The 22,909-nt window shown below is 37.9% G+C and overlaps 1 protein-coding gene across 16 annotated transcripts in view; it reads right to left on the bottom strand.

The window, feature by feature from the left end:
• Nucleotides 1-22,909, bottom strand: part of CPED1 (cadherin like and PC-esterase domain containing 1) — a 310,448-nt gene that overhangs the window by 20,021 nt on the left and 267,518 nt on the right. For 14 of the 16 annotated variants that reach the window (XM_005550620.5, XM_074035873.1, XM_065542507.2 and 11 more), the window contains 4 exons: nucleotides 13,946-14,166; nucleotides 13,585-13,686; nucleotides 13,090-13,177; nucleotides 8,841-8,987 (listed from right to left, as the gene is read on the bottom strand). In XM_005550620.5, coding sequence (XP_005550677.3) covers nucleotides 8,841-8,987; nucleotides 13,090-13,177; nucleotides 13,585-13,686; nucleotides 13,946-14,166 — 558 coding nt within the window. The remainder of the gene's footprint in view (nucleotides 1-8,840; nucleotides 8,988-13,089; nucleotides 13,178-13,584; nucleotides 13,687-13,945; nucleotides 14,167-22,909) is intronic. The other 2 variants (XM_045388505.3, XM_074035875.1) reach the window with 1 other exon arrangement.

Raw genomic sequence — 22,909 nt, 5'->3', positions numbered from 1 at the left:
TGACCTGTATTAGTCTTGTTATAAGCTAATTCCTCTTTTGCTTTATTTAGACGTGCATCTTGGCTCTTGGAATCTATTGGACTTTAACACATGGTATTTGTTTCTATCTAACGCTCTTGAACTTAAATACTTTATTTAAGATTAAGGCACTAAATGTTACGCAATTTGTGTGGGGACTAACATTTCCAACTGCTGACTTCACTGTAGGAATTTGCTCAGCACTACTCTGGCCTTTTCAAAGAAGATCTTCCGGTGGGTCATTCCGTTTCTTGTCAGAAGAGCTCTCCAACCTCCTGCCTGAGGGACCCTATGCCTGACTGTGGAATGCTAGGAGGTCTAGGGAAAAGTTCAGGGCTCCTCCCTTCACACACCAACTTTACCTTCATCTTTCTGTTTTCAGCCTATAGATTAATTTATTCTTTGCTATACCTGTGTTTCTGAGTCCTGACTTTCTGCAGTTCCATTTAAAAATATATTGTATGTGATGATATAGATTTCAAACTGTATGGGCTGGGGTGAGGAACCCAGGGGTCTACCAATTTTGTACATAGACTTTTAGCCAATTGTTTTCTGATCCGTGTCTCAGCCTTAAATATTTCAGCATAGGATCTGAGCAAAAAGTATGCCTCACTCACACCTGCTATTTCTCTTCTCTAGGCACTTTCAGTTGTACCTTATTTTGCCTGCTAAGTCAAACTTCATAGAATGAATTCAAATGAATTCACATTTCTTGTCTGTTATGAGTTATTTCTTATTCTGTTTTTTCTTTGTGGTGGGGGATGAGGAGTAAGTGAGTAGCTTTATGTCTTTAAAGTATTTTTCTTGGGGTTTCAAGTGGAAGAGAAGATAAATGCTTGTGGTCAATCTGCCTCATTTAGTCTGTACTTCATGCATGATTTTTTAGACCTTATCCTCATGCCAATTTTCTCAAAGTGTGTTTAGTGGGGTGTTAATGGTTGTAATAAAAAAAAAAAGAAAAAGTCATTCTGTGGTCAAAAATGCTGGAGAAAAACTGGGTCACACTAAGCTAACTAGCTTCTTTAGTGTAAGGGCTTTTGGGATTATTTAATATACTAATATTATTATCTGAGAACCCATAAGGTGGAGGCATATTCAGTATTTCTCAAACCACAAAACCTGTTTTCACCAAATTAGAACATTAAACCTTAATATAGGAAATGCTAATCAAAATAGTTCAAACTCTAACTTAGCTTGGTTCTTAAAGGCTAGTAATAAACTCCCTGACACGGGGGTTTATTGCAAAGAACACGAAAGAGTTTATGGGACAACATCTTTTTTTCAGCCACACTGACATTCTAGGTTTCAGTATCGCAAAGGCTGGGTAGTATAGCTGACTTATGGAGTCATAATAGCAGTTCAACGTAAGTTACTTTCACTGTTTGTTGACCCTCCATTTAATTATCCTTCTTAAGAGAGAGACCCTGATTTAATCGGTGTTATCACCATTCAATATAGGGTACTGCCTCTGAAACAGGATTTTGTACCAAGTCATCTCAGAAAAGGCTGGGCTCCCTCATGACCAATGAATTCATTCTCACTGGGCACTGATCTCTAATCAGCTAGTAGCAGAGAGTAGAATTCACTTACAGATGATTGAATGAGCACTAATCATTTTACACAAAAAGAACTGTTTGAAACCACGTTTCTAAAAAGGAGTGTAGGAATCTGTGACTCATCTTCAGTACAGGGCCATTGAAAGATTTTTAAATGACAACACCAAATTTGAAATATAGGAACATTCTCCTGGTAGGGGGTAAGAAGGATGGATTCAAGTAGTTGACACTGGAGGCTCTGAGATAAAAGTATTGCAATAGCTGAGGGCAAAGAAATGATAGGGAAGGAGAGACCCTCCTCCCCATCTTGTTCATTTGCCACCCCACACACTGTATACCTGAATCCTCGACCTGCTCCTCAGGGGCCTTTCTCCAACTGTCCTTCTCTGTCCTGTATTTTTATTCTATCTCTTGGTATTGATTCTTTCCCCTCTGTTTAAAAATGTGCCAGTCTTTCCTCCTTGAAATCCAGTATCTTTATCCCTTTCTTATTTTAATTTATTGAAAGCTGTTATCATCCCCCTTTCTATACCTTCCTATACCTCTTCGATGTAGTCTAGTCTAATTCTTTCCCCAACATTTTACCGAAACCACTCTTAAGATGATCCGAAAAGACTCCCCTGTTTCATGCCAAAAATAATATTTTGAAATCCTCACCTTCATGGATCTATTACATTTAACAACACTGACCCTGTCTCTATCTCTCCTCTTCACAAATGGTTACTCTGTGGCTTTCCATGGCATCACCTTCTACTAGAGTTTTCCTGCTATTAGTTTATGTTCTAAGTTCAAATGCTCCTATTTCTCCAGACTTTGCTTAAATATTGATGTTTCCAGGAGTTTCTTTCTCAGCCACTCTACTCACTTTCTCTGGATGATCTATTTTCTTTTCTTTTTTCTTTCTTTGGAAGTTAAAAACGTAACCTGCATGACTTCACACATACAGTGGGCACAGGGCAAAGGCTTATTTAATTCACTCACTGGGAACAGCAGGAGGCAAAGCCAGCTCAGAGGAGGATTCAGGGCTAAGTGCCTACAGCCCTTGAGAGATCGCGCAATGGATTAGGGTGGGAAAGAAGAGGTGGGTTGTCGATGACGTGCAGGCAATGCAGCCGTCACCACTTGCCATCTTCTCTGCCACACGGAATACACTTGCACCTCTACCAAAACTCTGCAGTTCACACAGGATGTCAATGAGTCTGGGCTCTGTGGATGATCTATATTCATGGTTTCAACTACGACCTATTTTCTGATGATTCCCTGTGCTCTCTCTCATCCCTACCGGTCCCTCCAGTGTCATATTTGTATATCCAACTGCCCATTGGAGATCTCCACCTGGATGTCCTACAGGCAACTCAAACACAACATGTTCAAAATTGAACTCATCATCTTTTCCTAAGATGGTGCCTTTTCAGTCATTCTCTCTCTCAATTGCCAGTTTTGCTCCCTAATCCATCACTCAAGTTAGGAGTCATCTTTGATTCTTCCCACTCCCGCATGCCACAATAAGATCTACAGATACCATTTTTTAAAACCAGGCTTGCTTTTGTCCACATCTGTCTTATACTTGCTGTCTCTGTCCTGGTTTGGATGGAACTTTACCATCTGTCACCTGACTTCTGGAAAAAAATCCCCTAACTTCTCTAACTTGGTCTTCTTCAAATTTTCCTTGCTCACTGTTATTAGTCTTAACTGTTTGAAACAAAACCATGACCATCTCACTGCTCTCCTGAAAACCTTTCAGTGGGTCTTCACCACCTACAGGATCATCCAGCTCTTACCATAATCTTGCCCGCACCTACTTTTTCCAAATTCTTTTGTGATTTATGTTCCACTATATACAGGATTGCCTGTGATTATGAGAATATCAGGTGTTTCAGGGCTACTTTGGTTCACATTATCCTCTGGGGTTGCAATGGCCTTCCTTCCACCATTAGCCTGTTACCTTGATTAAGTCCTGTTCATCCTTCAACAATTAACTTGGATGGTAATTCAAGGAGAAATACTTAATCCTCAGATTGAGTGGCTCTTCTCGGTATTTCACAGTATCTTATTCATATATCTGATGTGCTATGGAAAGTATTGTTTCATAATATGGGTTTTTAGGCCTGACCCTGATTGCAATGTCCTGAGGGCATAGAGTACACTGTATTTATTTTGATATTACTACTGTTTAGCTCAATAACTGGACTCACAAAATAAATGTTGAATGATTTAGTAAAAGAATAAACAAGGTCAAGGCAGTTGGAATGTAGTGTAGGAGAAAGACGTGGAAAACATATAGCATGTAAACAGGATTTGGTAACTGGCTGGTTAGGGGTTGTGAAGAGACTGGAGAAAGATAAGCAAAAGTCGAAGATGGCTCTAGTTTATAAATGGCAGTGTGATAGAGTAAATTAGGGAATACTAGAGGGGAGGAAAGTTTAAAGGAAATATTAATTCTTCCTTTAAGGATGTGTTGATTTTGAGATACTTATGGGAGTCCTGTAAAATGCTCTTCTAACTCACTTTACAGCAGTAGTACAATGCTAGATAGATAGATAGATAGATGATAGATAGAGTAGATACTTAAAAATATCTATATCTATTGAATTAAATTTCCATACTAATTCATTAAAGTAGCCATGCTGAAAGTTAAATTCTGGGTTCTTCTATATCAGCTAACTATGTTAAATTTGGATCTTTTGTTTTTTTTTTTTTTCCTAAGAGTCATTATTATTATTATTATTTTTTAACCAGATGAATTTAAAGTTTCTTTTTTTAAATGTTTAAATCGTGGTTAGATAGTAAACTTGTAAAGTTTAAAGGAGAAAGTAAAACACTTTATTTCTAGGCCGAATAATCTTTTGTTTATTTAATTAAGATTAAATAATAAAGATTATAGGGTTAAGATAAATTAATAGTGGGAAACCATCTCTGACAAAGAACCAAAACTCCCTTCTTTTCTTCTTTCTATAATACCAGAATCAAAGGAAACCTGCTGGTATTAGTGGCAGTTTGATGCCAGATGTTTCTTGTTGACTGAGTCAAAAGCTGTAGCTACATTTGCCAAAAATGGAAGATATTATATAAGGTCTGCATAATCTATTAGACTAATGAATAATAACATATCAATTGGTCGTGGATATTTCCCTTCTGCAGTCAGGTTTGTGTTGATAACATTATTGTAATTTTTCCAGGTTTTAGCTTGTTCACAGTAGGTGTTTGCCACATAACCGAAGGCACCATCCAAAATTTCTCTTGGGCAAGAGCTACCTGGATCCTGTTTGTTGTCCTGTGTAAACATTGGGAAAACGTAATCCATTTCCACTCATAAAAAGAAACACCTGCTTTTCCAATCAGCAGGAACATGTTAGTCAAAATTGATGCACACCAGTTGGGAAATTGTTTATGGATTCTTGGTGGCAACATATTCTCTTTTGGTGCCTTGACAGATGAAGGAAACACCTCAAGACCTTTAATCTCACCTATGGCGGTAAGAGCTCACTGAAGCAAGTTTGTTATGTCTATGACAGAATTCTAACCACAAACCAAAGAAAAAACATCAGTATCTTACTGTAATGATTATACCAACCCTTCTCAGGTATCCTTGAATCTATTGTGGGAATAGTTTAGTTGAACATCAGAAGATAAAAGTCCCCCAAGCCAGAATTGTTATGGTTCTAACACAATTTTTTTCAACTCTTGCTAGTATTTTATGGTAAGCTTTATTTGCCAGGCTCATAAGATGAGCACAAAGGAGAAAAATGATTATCAACAGAATTTTTGCCCTTTTACTTTTTAGACATGAGACCAGTCATCAACTTTTTTTTCCAGCTTGCTGCATTCATTAGCAAACCATCCTCTATAAAGAGTTTTAGATTTTTTAGATTGCTTGTAATAAGCTAACATTGCTGTTACATCACTCTTAAGATGTTAGGTGATGATTTAGAAAGATTATAAGATGTCAGTGTCAGCTCTAGAGACTTCCTGAGGTACAAGGGGTACAAACTGTTCAAGAGTTAAGCAGTAATTTTGCCTAAGTGATGAATGAATTTAGAGACTTTATGATGAAGGGAGTCTGAAAAAGATGATCATATCAGATTATGTTGTGACTGGAAAGGCAAATGCTCCCAGAAGCTTATTTTAGCTTAAACATTAAAACTTCAAAATAGAGAACACTACTCTGAAATCAATTAAGATAATTTGGGGGAGACTTACATGGCTTGCTATCAAGACTGCCTACATCAGAAATAGACTTAAGAAAAAGCGAGTTGCATGTGATAATTACACCCCAAAAACTATAAAGTCAAATAAGCAAAATGACTTTACCTGACATGCTTGAAGCATTGTTACTATGCAACTTAACGATAATTTTAATCAGTAATAATTATAAGCCAATATTCTAGTGCTGATGGTTCAAAGAGCCTTTTTTGTGGTTTCTGAATACAATGGCTATTAATGTGAACTGGTTGATGCAGTGGTGGGAGAGACATATAACCATGTGGGAAGGACATCTTCTGTTTTTAACTGGAGACATGTTGAAATTATTAGAGGACATTTTCCTCTTTAGGCTTTCAGAGGACTAAAGCTAAAAAAAGAAAAGTGGACACCTTTCCACAAAAATATGAATTGAAGACACATTATGTAATAATAAATAAATAAACAAATAAAAATTCTTTCTAAAAGATGAACAAAATCAATCTATATGCTGTCTTTCAAAAGCCCTGTTTTCTGTGGGTTTGGCAACCACTGGCTTGCTTTTTTAGCCAGCTGTGATCCTGAGCTGGCTCAGCTGCAAGATCTTTGCTTCTTTCTCTTCCAGGCTACTGCCTTTGCATTTCTAAGTCTTGACTTTTGCAAATAGGATAAATACTCTAAAGGTTGTATATTTTCTCGTGGAAGACATTAGTAGACACACAGTATCCTACAGCTTAAAATATGTTCACAACAGCATGATCCAGCTTCAAGCTGCTAGGTCAAAATTTAAAATGTCATGTTCTGTACTGTGGCTGCAGGCTTTCACTTCTCTGAAATGCAGTTCCATTTGGTCATATTAAAGGATAATGTAAATCCACCTGTAAATCATACAGAGCAACTACTGCAGTGTCAGTAATGTTTTTAGTATTTGTAAGACTCTTGGGACCAAGATGGTTTTTTTGTTTTTGTTTTTTGTTTTTGTTTTCTCTTTGAGATGGAGTCTTGCTGTGTCACCTAGGCTGGAGTGCAGTGGTGGCTATCTCAGCTCATTGCAACCTCTACTTCCCAGGTTCGAGTGATTCCCCTGCCTCTGTCTCCCCAGTAGCTGGGACTGCAGGCACACACCACCACACCCGGCTAATTTTTGTATATTTAGTAGTAGAGTATTTTCACCATGCTGGCAGGCTGGTCTCAAACTCCTGACTTCAAGAGATCCACCTGCCTCGGCCTCCCAAAGTCCTGGGATTGCAGGTGTGAGTTACCGCACCCAGCCCACCAAGATGGATTCTGACAGTCAGCTAAGGGCTGAAAAACAGAATCAGAAGGAAACTTTAGTTGTCACCTCACTAGTCAACCCACTAATAAATGCATCCTGGTTTACAAAAGAAGGCAAGCAAGAAAGAGTGAATCAATATCTGATAGAAAGATAAAACGAGGCGCTTTTCATCTCAGTTTCAGCTGAATCTCCTGAAACCTACAACAAATAACAGAAGCCAAGAAAACTCATATTCCAAGAAATTTCTGGACAACCTATGCAAGACTTGCAAAAGTATGGACAAAATCCAGTTTTCCATATCCTTGTCTCACCAAAAGAGTTGTGAGGCAAAGAGGAAGGGATGGAATTTCTGTGTGGGCTTTCCAATGTTTTGGGGCCCTCTTCCCCATTGGGGTGTGGTTTTATTTTTGCTCTAAGCCAAGTGAGAGGAGCCTTCAAGAGAGCCGAACACATGTCTCTTCGGGTTTGGGAAACATTAGAACTGGTATGATATACTGTGGCTAAAGATCAGCTTTAGAGTGGCAGAGAGAGTGAGAGAGAAAGCTTCACTGGGAACTAACTGTATTTCCAGCAACAACAGAGCAACAACGCATTAATATTTCTGTAGATCAAGTGTATTTATTTCTATAGTTCAAAGTATAGCAAGCCTAGTGCTATTTTGAATATTTTCCAAAAAGATGCCTGGAGGAGCAACATGATCCTCAACAGAGCGATGGACAGTTGGATACCAAAGAGCCAAAAAAGGGATCTAGTTGGAGGAGAGGTATTACTGCCATCAAGGAAGTTGGAGCCAGAAAGTTTCACTGGTGGGGAGGGGGCTCTCCAAGGCAATTCACAAAAGCACCCATAAAAGAAAGAAGTAGCATGCTAGACTCAGAGAGCACATCATGGGGTTATGCTTGTACTAGTCAAATAAGACTCTTCTTGTCCTTAGCATCCCGTCTCTACTCTGATCAATGCAGAAAAAAGGGTAGAAGAATAAAAGTAGAGAATGAAGATGGGGAAATGGCAAGTAAGTCTCCTACCTTCTCTCCCCTGATTCGGGCTTTTGAGACTGAGGGAAACCTAAGCTGGGGGAGGAAAATGACTTATGTAGTTATGACCCAGAATGGGACACTTTTAGTATTGATGTGATACTCCTATGCCTGAAGGTGACTGGAGACCTTTTTGTTATCTGAAAGTGGTGTTAAACTTACGGGTCCTGACCAAGATTTTTACTCAAGGGTTAGGGAGGAAGTAATCCACAGAGGGTTCAAAAGGACAGGAGGAAAAAGAATAAAATTGTTTTAGGCTATCACCTTATCAGCTTAAACCTATTTATAGGTTAAAGATAAAATCATTTTCACTCTGGTGGGGGGGACCCTACTCAAAACACAGGTCCTCCTGTTATGCATTGGACTAGGCAATGAAAGAATGTTATTCCTTAGTTTAGCACATTAAGTAGTCATGCTTTGCAAGCTGCTGCTACTGAAAAACTTTGCCACCTTTTTTTGGATGCAATTTCTGATGGGAAGGCTTGAAGTCTGTTAGAGAAAATAAGTGCCCTCCAGGTTCCCATATTCCTGCCTGCATTGACCAATTGTCCTAGTTTTGAAGTGTCTAAACAAACATAAATTTTTTAACATCTCATTTGGTAGAGCTAAAGTTGTGGTTACTATATGCCTTGGCTGAGTGATGATGAACATATCATTTAATCTTCATCTGACATTGTTTTTTGTTTCATGCAAAATAAGAGTGACAATACAATTAAAGATACAACAAACAATTTAAAAAATCAAAAGCTATAAAACTCAGAAAGCCAGCACAAATACCTCATGGAAATGACATCCACACTTTCCCTGCAGAAACTCTTTGTAACGCCCCATTGTTATAGTGAATGTGTCAACGACTTCATAGCCATATTTTTTTGCAGTATCCAGAATAATCAAATTTTCTTTCCATAAGTTCTGTACTTCACTCTGATTGGAAAGCAGAAGAATGAAAGTTTTTATTAACAGAGGATTGTTTTATGATTCAATAAATTAGGTGGAAATTATGTAAATGTCTTTTTTACTGGGATTAGTCATAGTGTAAGATAAGGAATTTCACATGCATTTCTTAAATAAAGATGTGTTCTATTTTTTTTTTTAATTCAAAACATACATGTAATCATTTATGTATAAAACAGCAATATCTATTGTGGCACACAGTTTTGAAATTCTTCAGTAAAAAGTGGTTAAATTTATTGCCCACAAAGACTCATAAAATATCTAAAATTCTCAATTTAAAAATTAACATTACTGCCGAAAGCAATCTACAGATTTAATGCTATTCTTATCAAATTACAAATGCCATTTTTTACAGAATTAGAGAAAACTACTCTAAAATTCGTGTGGAACCAAAAAAGAGCCCTAATAACCAAAACAATCCTAAACAAAAAGAATAAAGCCAACACATCACATTATGTGACTTCAAACTATACTATAAGACTACAATGACCAAAACAGCATGGTTTTGGTACAAAAACAGACACATAGACCAATGAAGGAGAATATAGAACCCAGAAAAAAGCTGCACCTACAACCAACTTATTTCAACAAACTCAACAAAAATAAGCAATGGGAAAAGGACCCTTAATAAATACTGCTGGGATAACTGGCTCTCTATAGGCAAAATTATGAAACTGGATCCTTACCTATTACCATATATAAAAATTAACTCAAGATGGATTAAAAACTTAAATGTAAGACCTCAAACTATAAAAATCCTAGGAGAAAACTAGTAAATACCATTTTGGACACTGGCCTTTGCAAAGAATTTATGACCAAGACCTTAAAAACAATTGTAATGAAACCAAAAACTGACAAGTGGCACCCAATTAAACTAAAGAGCTATGCACAGCAAAATAAACTATCAACAGAGCAAACAGACAATCTACAGAATGGGAGAAAATATTTGCAAACTATGGATCCAACGAAGTTCAAATATCTAGAATCCATAAGTAATTTAAATCAGCAAGTAGAAAACAAACCCATTAAAAAGTGGTAGACATTTCTCAAAAGAAGACATATGATTTGAATATTTGTCCCCTCCAAATCTCATGTTGAAATGTGAACCCCAGTGTTGAAGGTGAGGCTTAGTGGGAGGTGTTTGGGTCATGGGAGGGGACCTTTCATGAAGAGCTTGGTGCCTTCTCCACAGTAATGAGTTCACACAAGATCTGGTTGTTTAAAATAATCTGGCACCTTCCCTCTATCTCTCTCCTTCTCCCTCTCTCCTTATGTGACTCTTGTCATGTGGCACACTTGCTCTCCCTTAGCCTTCTGTCATGATTGTAAGCTTCCTGAAGCCTCACCAGAGCAGATGCTGGTGCCATGCTTCTTGTATAGTCTGCAGAACAGTGAGCCAAAATACCCCTTTTCTTTATAATTTGCCCCGTCACTGGTATTTCTTTATAGCAATGCAAAGTAGACTAATACAACATACAAGCACCCAACAGACATGAAAAAATGTTAAATGCCACAAATCATCACAGAAATGCAAATCAAAACCACCATGAGATACCATCTTGAGCCCGTCAGAATGGCTATTACTGAAACGTGAAAAATTAACAGATGTTTGTGAGGCTGTGCAAAACAGGAATGCTTATAAACTGTTCATGGAAACATAAATTAATTCAACCACTGTGGAAAGCAGTTTGAAGGCTTCTTAAAGAACTAAAAATAGAGCTACCATTTGACCCAGCAATCCCATTACTTGATATGTATCCAAAAGAAAATAAATCATCCTACCAAAAAGACATGGATTTGTATGTTCATCACAGCACTATTCACCACAGAAAAGACATAGAACCAACCTAGGTGCTCATCAAAAGTTGATCAGATAAAGACAACGTGGTACGTATTTACCACAGAACACTATGCAGCCTAAAGAACACAATCACGTCTTTTACAGAAACATGGATGCACCTGGAGCCTTCCATCAGCTAAATAATGCAGAAACAGAAAATCAAATACTGCATCTCCTCACTAATGAGTGGGAGCTGAATATTGAATATGCATAAAGATAGAAACAATGGACACTGGGGCCTACAAGAAGTGGGAGGAAGGGAGAGGACAAAGGGTTGGAAAATCACCTGTTAGATACTACGCTTGCTACACTTACTTGTACACCAGGCATTTTTTGATGGTCTACTATGTGCTGAGAATTGTATTTGGCATTTGGGCTGTCAGTGTAAGCCAAACAAATTCCCCTAACCCACATCTCCCTTGTTGCTCTCACAATTACCATCCAGCACAGGAGACAGACAGCCAAGGAGTATAGGTGCTGAGTGACATGAGTAAGGACATAAGACACTGTTACAGGAGCTCATGGCAGGAGCAGCCAACCCAGTCTAGTGTGTCAAGAGGTTTTCTCTGAAGAACTAGCATGTAAGCTAACATTTGAAGAGGAACTGGAAGTTACCCAGACGAGGGAGTGGTGGAGGAGTCAACTCCAAGTAGAAGGAGCAGGGATTTATTTCAAAGGTCTGGAGGTGACTGAGAGCACGGTGTGCTTGAGAAACTGAAATATGCTCAGCCTGACTGAGTTCAGTGGTGTTGTGAGTGTGAATGTGTGTGTGTGCACACACGCTTGTGTGCATATGCACTGGTCACAAGGGATAAAGTCTACAGAGAAGGAAGGAAGCCAGCACTGAAAGGCTCTATGAGCACATGATGAAAAGTTTGAATTTGTTTTCTGCCTTCACTTGCAATTATCCCCTTTTCGTTTTTTCTGTTCTTTGCCCTTCCTCTTCTTTTCTCCTTCTGTCTTCACTCAGTTTGAAAAGATTGATGAGCACCATCAAAGTTCAGGTGGCAGTCATAATGTTTAACACAGTATCTGGCACATAGTAAGTGCTGAGGAAATGTTTGCTGAGGTGAATTGATTCTGAATTGTAACCTAAGTATAAGCAAAGGCCACAAGTATGCCAATTACTGTGAGGAGCTACAACCAAAGAGGCACAGTAGAGCTACTGGAGTCCTCAAGAATGAATTGTGGACCTCGACCTGTAGTCTTCAAATAACATTAAAGGGATTCAACCCATGGAAGACATTATCAAAGGTCCCCTCTCTTGATCCCCAATGGTCTTAAACCCTTTGGCTATCCCAGATGTTAAATGCCTCAACTCATTTTGAATTACCTTAACCCCTGCTAACTCCAAGATGCTGAATTTAGAGGCTGTACCTTGGCCACTTTCTACCAGTTCTCCTGTTTTTACATCACAGAAGATCTGCTGTCCAGGCAGACACATTTTTGAGAAAAGAATTGGCGGGTCTTGTGTTCTGTGCTGCGGAAAGGTAGTAGCACTCAACAGAGACACAAAAATATAAATCTCAACCTCCTTACATATTAAATGGACAGCTTTCTGTCTCCCCAATTCCCAGTGCTCACCAGAGTCATTACTCTGAAATTGCCCAATAATTCTGGCTGCTCCAGAAGTCCCATAGCTTAAGCAAGAGCAGCTGGTTCTCTTCCCTACAGATCCTATGTTTCTTTTCTTTTCTGAAACTTCTATTTAGTGCTGAGGCTAATTTACCCTCTTCTATAACAACTGGCCAGAGACCCCTACTCTTTTCATTGATTAATATCCAATTACAGCAAAAACCAATGATACTACTTCAAAGACTATTTTTAAAATAAAGCAATCAGTTTGAAGTCATCTTCAAAAAGACCGCTCTTTCCCAAAGGACTCATGATAGTGATAATTTTGTTTGTGGTTTCAGCATGAACCTGACAAAAGGAAATACTTTTAATATAGCCTTTAAAAGTGTATGTAAAATTGGTGGGGTAAGACCCCTCAGCTCTTTATTTTTGCATAGTTCAACACTCTGTGTCCTCTTTTATTAAGTCAGTGGATTATTTACAACATATTTGTGGGCTATATGAAATTAATTATAATTTATTTGAAAATACATAACCCTTAAGTATATTCTCTTTTTTTTACTTTCATGAAGATAACTCAATATTATATAGTGCCTTATGGGTCTTTTTCCAGCAGGGATCCTTATAATTCACCTAGCCTGGAGGAAATGTGCTTACCTGTGTTAAGAAATGTACTCCATCCACTGGCAGATGAAATCCAATTCCCAAAGTTTTGATGATCACTAGGATATTGAGTAAATTTTCCCTGAATGAGATAATTATAATTCTAAAGTCAGTAACTTTAATTACACTTCTGGATGTTTGTTGTTTATATAAACAAATACCATAGAATTCTTTCAGAATGTGATAATTGGCAATATAAGACTAAATGCTCGTTTTATATATGTGATGTATATTACGGTTTTTTTTTAAAGATGGAGTTTTAGGTGTCAGACACATTTTGATCTTTACTAAATGTAAATCTGGATAATGAACAACTATGTTGTGACTGGATACAAGACTATTTTATTTTAGTATTTTAAACTAGACTTTAAATACTTAATGCTAAATTATAAGTTGTTCTTTAAATAAAATCTGGATAAAACTCAGTCACATCCATAGTAACTTTTTTGACTTAGAATACTAATGACAATTATTGTTACAGACATTTACCTCTTCAAAACTTTGTGAATAATTTGCAGGTGATTGGAATTAAGCCACTGAACTCCACCAACAACCAATACAGTCTGGACAGTATTCTCTAGGGGGCGTGATCTGAAATCCAGAAAGAAAAACAACACATGTTGCCCTAAAACAGAAGGTGAACATTGTAAAGGCACTGCTTCACATTTCACTGTATCAGGCATCTTGATCATAAGACTCCTTGTAATTTCCAACTTGTTTTCTGCCCCCTTACTTGATATCTAACCTTTTGAGCACATTTGATGTACAGTGAGCAGTTGAGCAGTGATGACTGCTCGTAGAACATCAGTACTTTGTGGGCTTTGTGTCTTTCATTATAGTTTCATTGTACCTTTGCAACAGGTGTTCAAGTGCATTTTCAAACGTTGGTCTCAGTGAAGGGCTTATCCAGAACTGGGGATAGTAGGAATAACTGATCAAAGTCTTCCCACCGTTGACGTTGTGATAGAATTTAGTGCCATGTACTTTCTGCCATTCCTGCAACGTTTCATTCAGCCTTTCGATAAGATAGTACATGATCCCTCTGTTGGTTGAATCTCCAATGAACAGAATCTATAAGTTAAAGAGAAAGCATTTGTTTAAAAGCTTATGTTTACATGGTAGAGGAGATAGTTTAAAATAATGAAATTTTGAATATTCACAACACTACCTAATTGTTTGAAGGACAGTCCTTCAAACTGTTAGAAATAACATTCATTATATTCTCTCCAAACCTGTTCCTTTTCGTCTCTTCCATATTCTTAGTAATGCCATCATCTACTGACCCACTAACTCATATTTACCACTTGTTTCAGGTTATCTTCAATTTTTATATCTCCCTTATGCTCTTTACTTTCTCATTTAATCAGCTTAACAAGTTCTATTGATTCAAATAGGCATGAAGCATTTTAGTGCTCTAGGAATACTTAGGGATTTTCCAATCTTTTTATTTTATAGATGTGCAAACTGAGAATTCACAGAGGTAGCTCAATAGAGGTCGTGTCTACTTGGTTCTGCCACAGAACCAGAATCTAATTTTCTGAACAGCAGTGCATGTCCCAGGGTGCCTATCCCAGTGCCATTTTCTCTCCAATGAAGCCTCTTACCCACATCCCCTCCTGCTCATTCCCAGCAGCACTGTTCAGGCTTTCACTGCCTCCAACCTGCACTAGTGTAATACTCTCCTACTGGGTCTTCCTTCCTGTACAATGGCTGTCTTTTAATTCATTCTACACACAATATTGCTGCGATAAATTTCCAAATGTCTAGTTCTGGTCATCTCATTTGTGTGCTCAAAAACTTTATTGGTTCCTTGTTTCTTACATAATCCTATAGGTTCCTCTCACATATACTGAGTTTTTATTGCATATCAGTCTTTGCTAGGTGGAGATTTCACACAGGTTACTCACTTTTAATCTTCACAATTGTGAGGTTTTGATTCAGTATCTCCTTCTCACAGATGAGAAATTTGAGGCTCAGGAAGATGGAGGACATAAATCTACTAAATGGAGAACCCAGGATTCAAACCCAGGTCCTTTAAGTGCAAGGTGAAGGGCCCCATCCTCTTCATGCTTCCCTTTATGTAAACATGTTAGACTTCTACTTTTCTGCTAAACATGATTTGCATTCAACATCTGCTTTTTCTTATGTTAGTCTGTCTGCCTTGAAAGTTCTTCCCTCTGCAACCCCACTTGTCGCCTTCCAGACCCTGCGTGAATGCTGTCTCATCCAGTGCCCCTAGCCACAATTACTTTTGCTGCTCTCTTTGATTTTATTACATTTTGACTGCCCTTACAGATTTTACAGAAGCCTCATGAAATTATGGCTTTTTGTGTCTGCATCTTTTTTCTCATAGCCTATCAAGAGATATTTGAGGTCAAAGTCAATTTCTAATTCTAATTTTCCCCTATAGTACTATGCATGCACTTTAAAAATAAGTAGTGACTTGAAAGTCAAAGGGACTTTTGTCATAGACAATCCCTTCTAATGTCTTCAGATAAGATTTAATTCATTCTTCAGCTTTTTTCTTTCTTTTGAGATTTCTCTTTCCATTAGTCATACACATGTTTTCTTCTGACTTTAACGGCAGGCATTGCCATCATTTCTCAGGTATTTCTGTATTTGTCCACCTGCAGAAAATTTAGTGAGAATCTGAAAAGGTTTAAAGTCTTTCCACGGTAAGTGTATCCAAGTAGCTGCGTGAAGAAATCTAGACAGCTTCTCTGATTTGCCTTGAGCTCAAGTAGTGCAATCCTAAGCATCATTAGGCTACCCCGAATAACAAGATTTCAAGGGCTCAGTCATAGATCCTCTCAGCCAGGTTGCATTTGGAGCAATAACATTCCAGTATAATAAAATAGTTTGAGAAATAACTTGAATTTCTTCTTTCTACATTCAACCTTTCACTATTTATGTTTGATTTTCTTGCCTACATTTCTGATTTTTAAAGAGGAACATTGTATAATTAGGAATGCTCTTAATTTTAGATATCAGCAGTTATGCAACTCCATTAGTATTGGTTTGCTAGGGCTGCCATAAGAAAGTACCACAGGCTGTGTGGCTTCAACAACGGAAATTATTTTTCTCATATTTCTGGAGGCTAGAAGTCCCAAGATCAAGTAGCTAGTAGGGTTAGTTCCTTCCAAGGCCCTCTCTGGCTTGTAGGTGGCTGTCTTTTCTTTGTGTCTTTCCTCTGTCTATGTCCTAATCTCTTCTTAAAGATCCCAGTCATATTGGATTAAGTAGGCCCCACACATAGGACCTCATTTTACCTTAATCAGCTCTTCAAGGGCCCTGTCTCTAAATACAGACATATTATGAGGTACTGGGGGTTAGAATGTCAATGTATGAATTTAGTGGAGGGGATACAATTCAGCCCTTTGATGATACAATTCAAAGACCTTTGAGATGTTGTTTTAAACTAAATCGCCAGTATGAGTTTTTCTTGTAGTTTCTTTTCATTTCAGTATCAAGGTGCAGTCCCTCCTAGGGTATCCCCACGCAGCCAGCAAGCTCCCTACATATCTGTATTGTGGGCTATGCTGAGCAATACAAAGGTTGAGAAAAATCAAAGGGGGTATACATTACTTAGAAAAACAACAACAAAATTCCTAGATTTCCAGTATTTTCTGTGAGTTTATATGTGAAAAAGCAGCCCACCAAAGCATGTCAGCAGCACAACAGTCCTATTTCAGAGTTCTTAGGTACTATTATTTATTAAATAGATGATTTTAGACAAATTATGTGACCTCTCCAAGGGTTCATTTCATTATGCGTACAGTGGAGAGAAACAGAGCTCCATGTAGGAGGACTTAAATGTGATGTTAAATACTTCTTATATTCTTGGCACAAAATGTATGTATGCACAAAATGTAAGCACAAAATGAATGTATGCCACCTTGTTAGGCACTTAAAATTTGTTAGCTCCTCTAGAGAAAATGGCAGCAAAAATAGGAAATGTCTAAGTCACAGCTATTTCTCTCCTGCCCTACCAAACCTCCTCCTGATCTCCAGCAGGACTTGAAGGGTGGCTGGAAAGTTCTGTATGGAGGACTAGAAGAGAGATCGCCATCCTAAGCAAACCAATGCTCTCAGAATGGGTCCCAGGTGACCCCATTGCTGATTAGTGACTAGCAAGAGCTACCTGCATGGGAGAAGGAAGTATCACCATTGTCATTTGCACGACAAGCTCTTCTAAGTCACAAATATCTCAATAACAAATTTGAACCTAGCAGACATAGCTCTGGGATTTCTAGAGGATTATGTTATTCTAGTGCCTTTCCATTCATGAAAGATGGAAATAATAAAGTATAACTACAATGAAAATTCAGTTGTAATTTTAATATTGATTGTTCTGTTGGAAAAGCAATTTTTGTAAGAGATTGATATTTCTAACTACAAGATGTCTAACTTCAAAATGTCAGCCTTTTAATGTGCATATCACACAATTTGAAAATGCTGTCAGGAACTGGCAGAGACACAACAACAAAAAAGATAATTTTAGACCAATATCACTGATGAACATCAATGCAAAAATCCTCAATAAAATACTGGGAAACCAAATCCAGCAGCACATCAAAAAGCTTATCCACCATGATCAAGTGGGCTTCATTCCTGGGATGCAAGGCTGGTTCAACATATGCAAATCAATAAAAGTAATCCATCATATAAACAGAACCAAACACAAAAACCACATGATTATCTCAATAGATGCAGAAAAGGCTTTTGACAAAATTCAACAGCACTTCATGCTAAAAACTCTCAATAAACTAGGTATTGATGGAATGTATCTCAAAATAATAAGAGCTATTTATGACAAACCCACAGCCAATATCATACTGAATGGGCAAAAACGGGAAGCATTCCCTTTGAACACTGGCACAAGACAGGGATGCCCTCTCTCACCACTCCTATTCAACATAGTGTTGGAAGTTCTGGCCAGGGCAATCAGGCAAGAGAAAGAAATAAAGGATATTCAATTAGGAAAAGAGGAAGTCAAATTGTCCCTGTTTGCAGATGACATGATTGTATATTTAGAAAACCCCACTGCCCAAAATCTCCTTAAGCTGATAAGGAAGTTCAGCAAAGTCTTGGGATACAAAATCAATGTGCAAAACTCACAAGCATTCCTATACACCAATAACAGACAGAGAGCCAAATCATGAGTGAACTCACATTCACAATTGCTTCAAAGAGAATAAAATACCTAGGAATCCAACTTACAAGGGATGTGAAGGACCTCTTCAAAGAGAACTACAAACCACTGCTCAGTGAAATAAAAGAGGACACAGACAAATGGAAGAACATTCCATGCTCATGGATAGGAAGAATCAATATCGTGAAAATGGCCATACTACCCAAGGTAATTTATAGATTCAATGACATCCCCATCAAGCTACCAATAACTTTCTTCACAGAATTGGAAAAAACTACTTTAAAGTTCACATGGAATCAAAAAAGAGCCCACATTGCCAAGACAATCCTAAGCAAAAAGAACAAAGCTAGAGGCATCATGCTACCTGACTTCAAACTATACTACAAGACTACAGTAACCAAAACAGCATGGTACTATACCAAAGCAGAGATATAGACCAATGGAACAGAATAGTGCCCTCAGAAATAATCACACATCTACAACCATCTGATCTTTGACAAACCTGAGAAAAACAAGAAATGGGGAAAGGATTCCCTATTTAATAAATGGTGCTGGGAAAACTGGCTAGCCATCTGTAGAAATCTGAAACTGGATCCCTTCCTTATACCTTATACAAAAATCAGTTCAAGATGGATTAAAGACTTAAATGTTAGGCCCCAAACCATAAAAACCCCAGAAGAAAACCTAGGCAGTACCATTCAGGCCATAGGTATGGGCAAGGACTTCATGACTAAAACACCAAAAGCAATGGCAACAAGAGCCAAAATTGACAAATGGGATCTAATTAAACCAAAGAGGTTCTGCACAGCAAAAGAAACTACCATCAGAGTGAACAGGCAACTTACAGAATGGGAGAAAATTTTTACAATCTACCCATCTGACAAAGGGCTAATATCTAGAATCTACAAAGAACTTAAACAAATTTACAAGAAAAAATCAAACAACCCCATTAAAAAGTGGGCAAAGGATATGAACAGACACTTCTCAAAAGAAGACATTTATTCAGCCAACACAGGAAAAAATGCTCATCATCACTGGCCATCAGAGAAATGCAAATCAAAACCACAATGAGATACCATCTCATACCAGTTAGAATGGCGATTATTAAAAAGTCAGGAAACAACAGGTGCTGGTGAGGATGTGGAGAAATAGGAATGCTTTTATGCTGTTGGTGGGACTGTAAACTAGTTCAACCATTGTGGAAGACAGTGTGGCGATTCCTCAAGGATCTAGAACTAGAAATACCATTTGACCCAGCCATCCCATTACTGGGTATATACCCAAAGGATTATAAATCATGCTGCTATAAAGACACATGCACACGTGTGTTTATTGTGGCACTATTCACAATAGCAAAGACTTGGAACCAACCCAAATGTCTATCGATAATAGACTGGATTAAGAAAATGTGGCACATATACACCACGGAATACTATGCAGCCATAAAAAAGGATGACTTCATTGACTTCATGTCCTTTATAGGGACATGGATGAACCTGGAAACCATCATTCTGGGCAAACTATTGCAAGGAGAGAAAACCAAACACTGCATGTTCTCACTCATAGGTGGGAATTGAACAATGAGAACACATGGACACGGGGTGGGGAACATCACATACTGGGGCCTGCCAGGGGTGGGAAGAGGGGGGAGGGATAGCATTAGGAGATATACCTAATGTAAATAACGAGTTAACGGGTGCAGCACACTAACCTGGCACATGTATACATATGTAACAAACCTGCACGTTGTGCACATGTACCATAGAACTTAAAGTAAAACAACAAAAAAATAAATAAATAATAAAAAAAGAAAATACTGTCAGGAATTAAAGAGTGAATCGTTTCAGTTATATGATTCCTATTCAATCTCTATATCTTTTAGGCCATTCAGTTTGGTAGATTTTTAAAAAGGAATTTTGCAGATTATTTGTTTTGAGGAACAACTTCTGTTTTAAAAGGCCTAGATTATCATAACAAATGTTTATGACTAGACATACCATTTATAAATAATTCTTTCTCTCCCCTGTGAAACTTATTGCCTTACATTAGCATGCATGGGTATTGTTTCTTTTTTGGATAAGCAAAGAGAAAAAATGTGATGTGGTTTTAAACACAAAGGTATGTTTAGAAGAGTTTTGCATCTGTTCTACTCCCATGACTCTGCACGCAGTGTGAGCTACCACAAAGTATACAGGAGTCGATATTTTCCCATTCTTTTTCACAGCATCATGAACCATAGGAACTAAAAGGAGGTAATATTCTTAGGCTCTACAAAAACTTGAGCTTGTTTTTAAATTGTTATATTAGTCGGTCTTGCATCACTATAAAAGAATGCCTGAGACTGGGTAATTGATGAAGAAGAAAAAAGATTTATTTGGCTCACAGTTCTGCAGGCTATACAAGCATGGCACCAGCATCTGCTCGATTTCTGGTGAGGTCTCAGGAAGGTTTTACACATGGCAGAAGGTGAAGAGGGAGGAGGCATATCACAGGGCAAGAGAAGGAGCAGGAGAGATGCTGGGCTCTTTTAAACAACTAGCTTTCATGTGAACTAACAAGCAAGACCTCTCTAATTGCTGTGAGTAATTACTGTGGGGAAGGCACCAAAGTATTCATGAAGGATCCATCCCCATGACCTAAATAACTTCCAACAGGTCCCACTTCCAACACTGGGGATCACATTTCAACATGAGACTTGGAGGAAACAAACGTCCAAACTATATGAATAGGCTTATTATAAAATCCTTTAATTATCTTTGTTTTTATTTCCAGTTTCTGAGTTGCATAATCCCTGTATTAGATGAGATAAGCTAAGTACTGTAACAGATAGCCCAAAAAAACTTATAATAGCTCAAACCAAATTAAAGTTTATTTCTCTCTCAGAAAAATAGTCCAGGTGATTCAAGGCAGGTTTATGTACAGGGGTGGGGCAGGGAGGTCATTTAGGGTCCCAGGATGACTGGACTGTGTCTTCAATTATGGCTTCTAGGAACTCTCTGGACGTTGACACCCAACCGAAGGAAGGAAAAAAGAAGCTGTCAGGTTTTCTATGGGCCAGCCCTGGAAGCTGGCCACATCATTGCTAATCACATTCCACTGGTTAGAACTCAGTCTCATGGCCAAATACCTAATGTCAGGAGACACTGAGAAATATAGTCAAGTTGTATGCCATGGAGAAGAGAAACTGACTTTGATGAATGCTTAGCTATTCTCTACCACGTTCTCTTACATGCTAATTCTTCCTGGGGAAAAACTAAACCCTCTGTTCAGATTTTTCCACCTACGAACTAGCAGAAGTGGGAAGTATGTGACAGGCGAAATTTTAATTTGTGTGATGCCTGAAAGGTCTTTTATTTTGAGAAGTTGGTTTCCTGAGACGAATACTATCAAGAAACATCACTTCTTACCAATACCATTTATTGGTAACAATACAAGCAAGACTCTGGGAACTTTTAATTTAAATGTACAATGAAAAGATTTTTATCTCATTTTGTTTCTTCTTGAAGGGAACTAACAATGGTAATACTTAGACTTTTAAATATTTTAATCCATAACCTCTTTTCTCCAGCATTACCAAAAGTAACCAGGACATAGTTAAAGAAACAAGTTAGAAATAAAAGGCAATTTGGTGGCTATCTAGGTTGAATCAATACAAAGGTAGTTAGCTTCTCAGAGTCTTCTGATCTGTTGTGGCAGGAAGAGAATTGGATACATGTAGTATCAATAGATAAGAAAAGAAAAAGAAAAAACTTAAAATCATTTTCCTTTTTCCTTTCTTTCCTCCTGCATCACCTCAGTTTTATCATCAATATTTACAGAAGTGGTAACATTTCTCTGGATCTAATAAAGTGCATGTAGATTTCAACACAAGACTGAGCCTAGTTAACAGGAACCCACTAGAATCTGCCCAAAGGGGAAGTTATGTAGGAGTGCAGTAAGAGCTAATTGTCCATGAATCCAGGTAATGCCTGTTTACCGGAGAGCTTTCACATTGCTATTGATACGGGAAATAAAAGTGAGGTGAGGAGGAGTCTTATTTGTTACATCTAGTCCAGAGCCAAGCATAACGCATATATTTAGAAAGCTCTACAGTGATTCCAATGAGCCCTAAGGTCGAAAACCACTGATCTCCTAAGAAACACGCATTTCTAAATGATGAAAGGGGTGGTTCAGTTGTAATACAAAGCTGAGGCTGGTCAGACGGCTAATGACATTTAGGTCATGATGAAAATCTAGCTCAACAAAGCATCCCTCTGTGAAATGTGATGTGGTTACAATAAATGTTTTCCAATTGTGCATTTTAATTAAGTTGGATGTAGATGAGCAGGCAAATTGATGTTTGCAGTCAAAAACAAATAAAAGACTGACACGCAAATCATTCTCAGACATAAAGTCTGGCGAAAAAAAAAAAAAAAAAAAAAAGACCGAAGCGAGCAACTATATAACATCACCTAGGCATAGCTCTTCTAGCTGCTTGGAACAAAATTATTTGTCTACATTGCCATTATGTCTGGACTGTTGTAGTACTTATTGAATGCTGAAGGAGGGCATCATGTGTAAGTCATCATTTCCTGGTAAGAGTGAGTTGCACTCTTTCCTTATATCTGACTGATTTACTGAAACTCACAGGCAACAATGAATTACATAACCATAATGGAATTC

The sequence above is a fragment of the Macaca fascicularis genome, chromosome 3 (genome assembly GCF_037993035.2).
Source record: "Macaca fascicularis isolate 582-1 chromosome 3, T2T-MFA8v1.1".
In the NCBI taxonomy this organism is placed as follows: Eukaryota; Metazoa; Chordata; class Mammalia; order Primates; family Cercopithecidae; genus Macaca; species Macaca fascicularis.
Note: the sequence above shows the minus strand (reverse complement) of the source record. Positions and strands in the feature narration are given on the sequence as shown.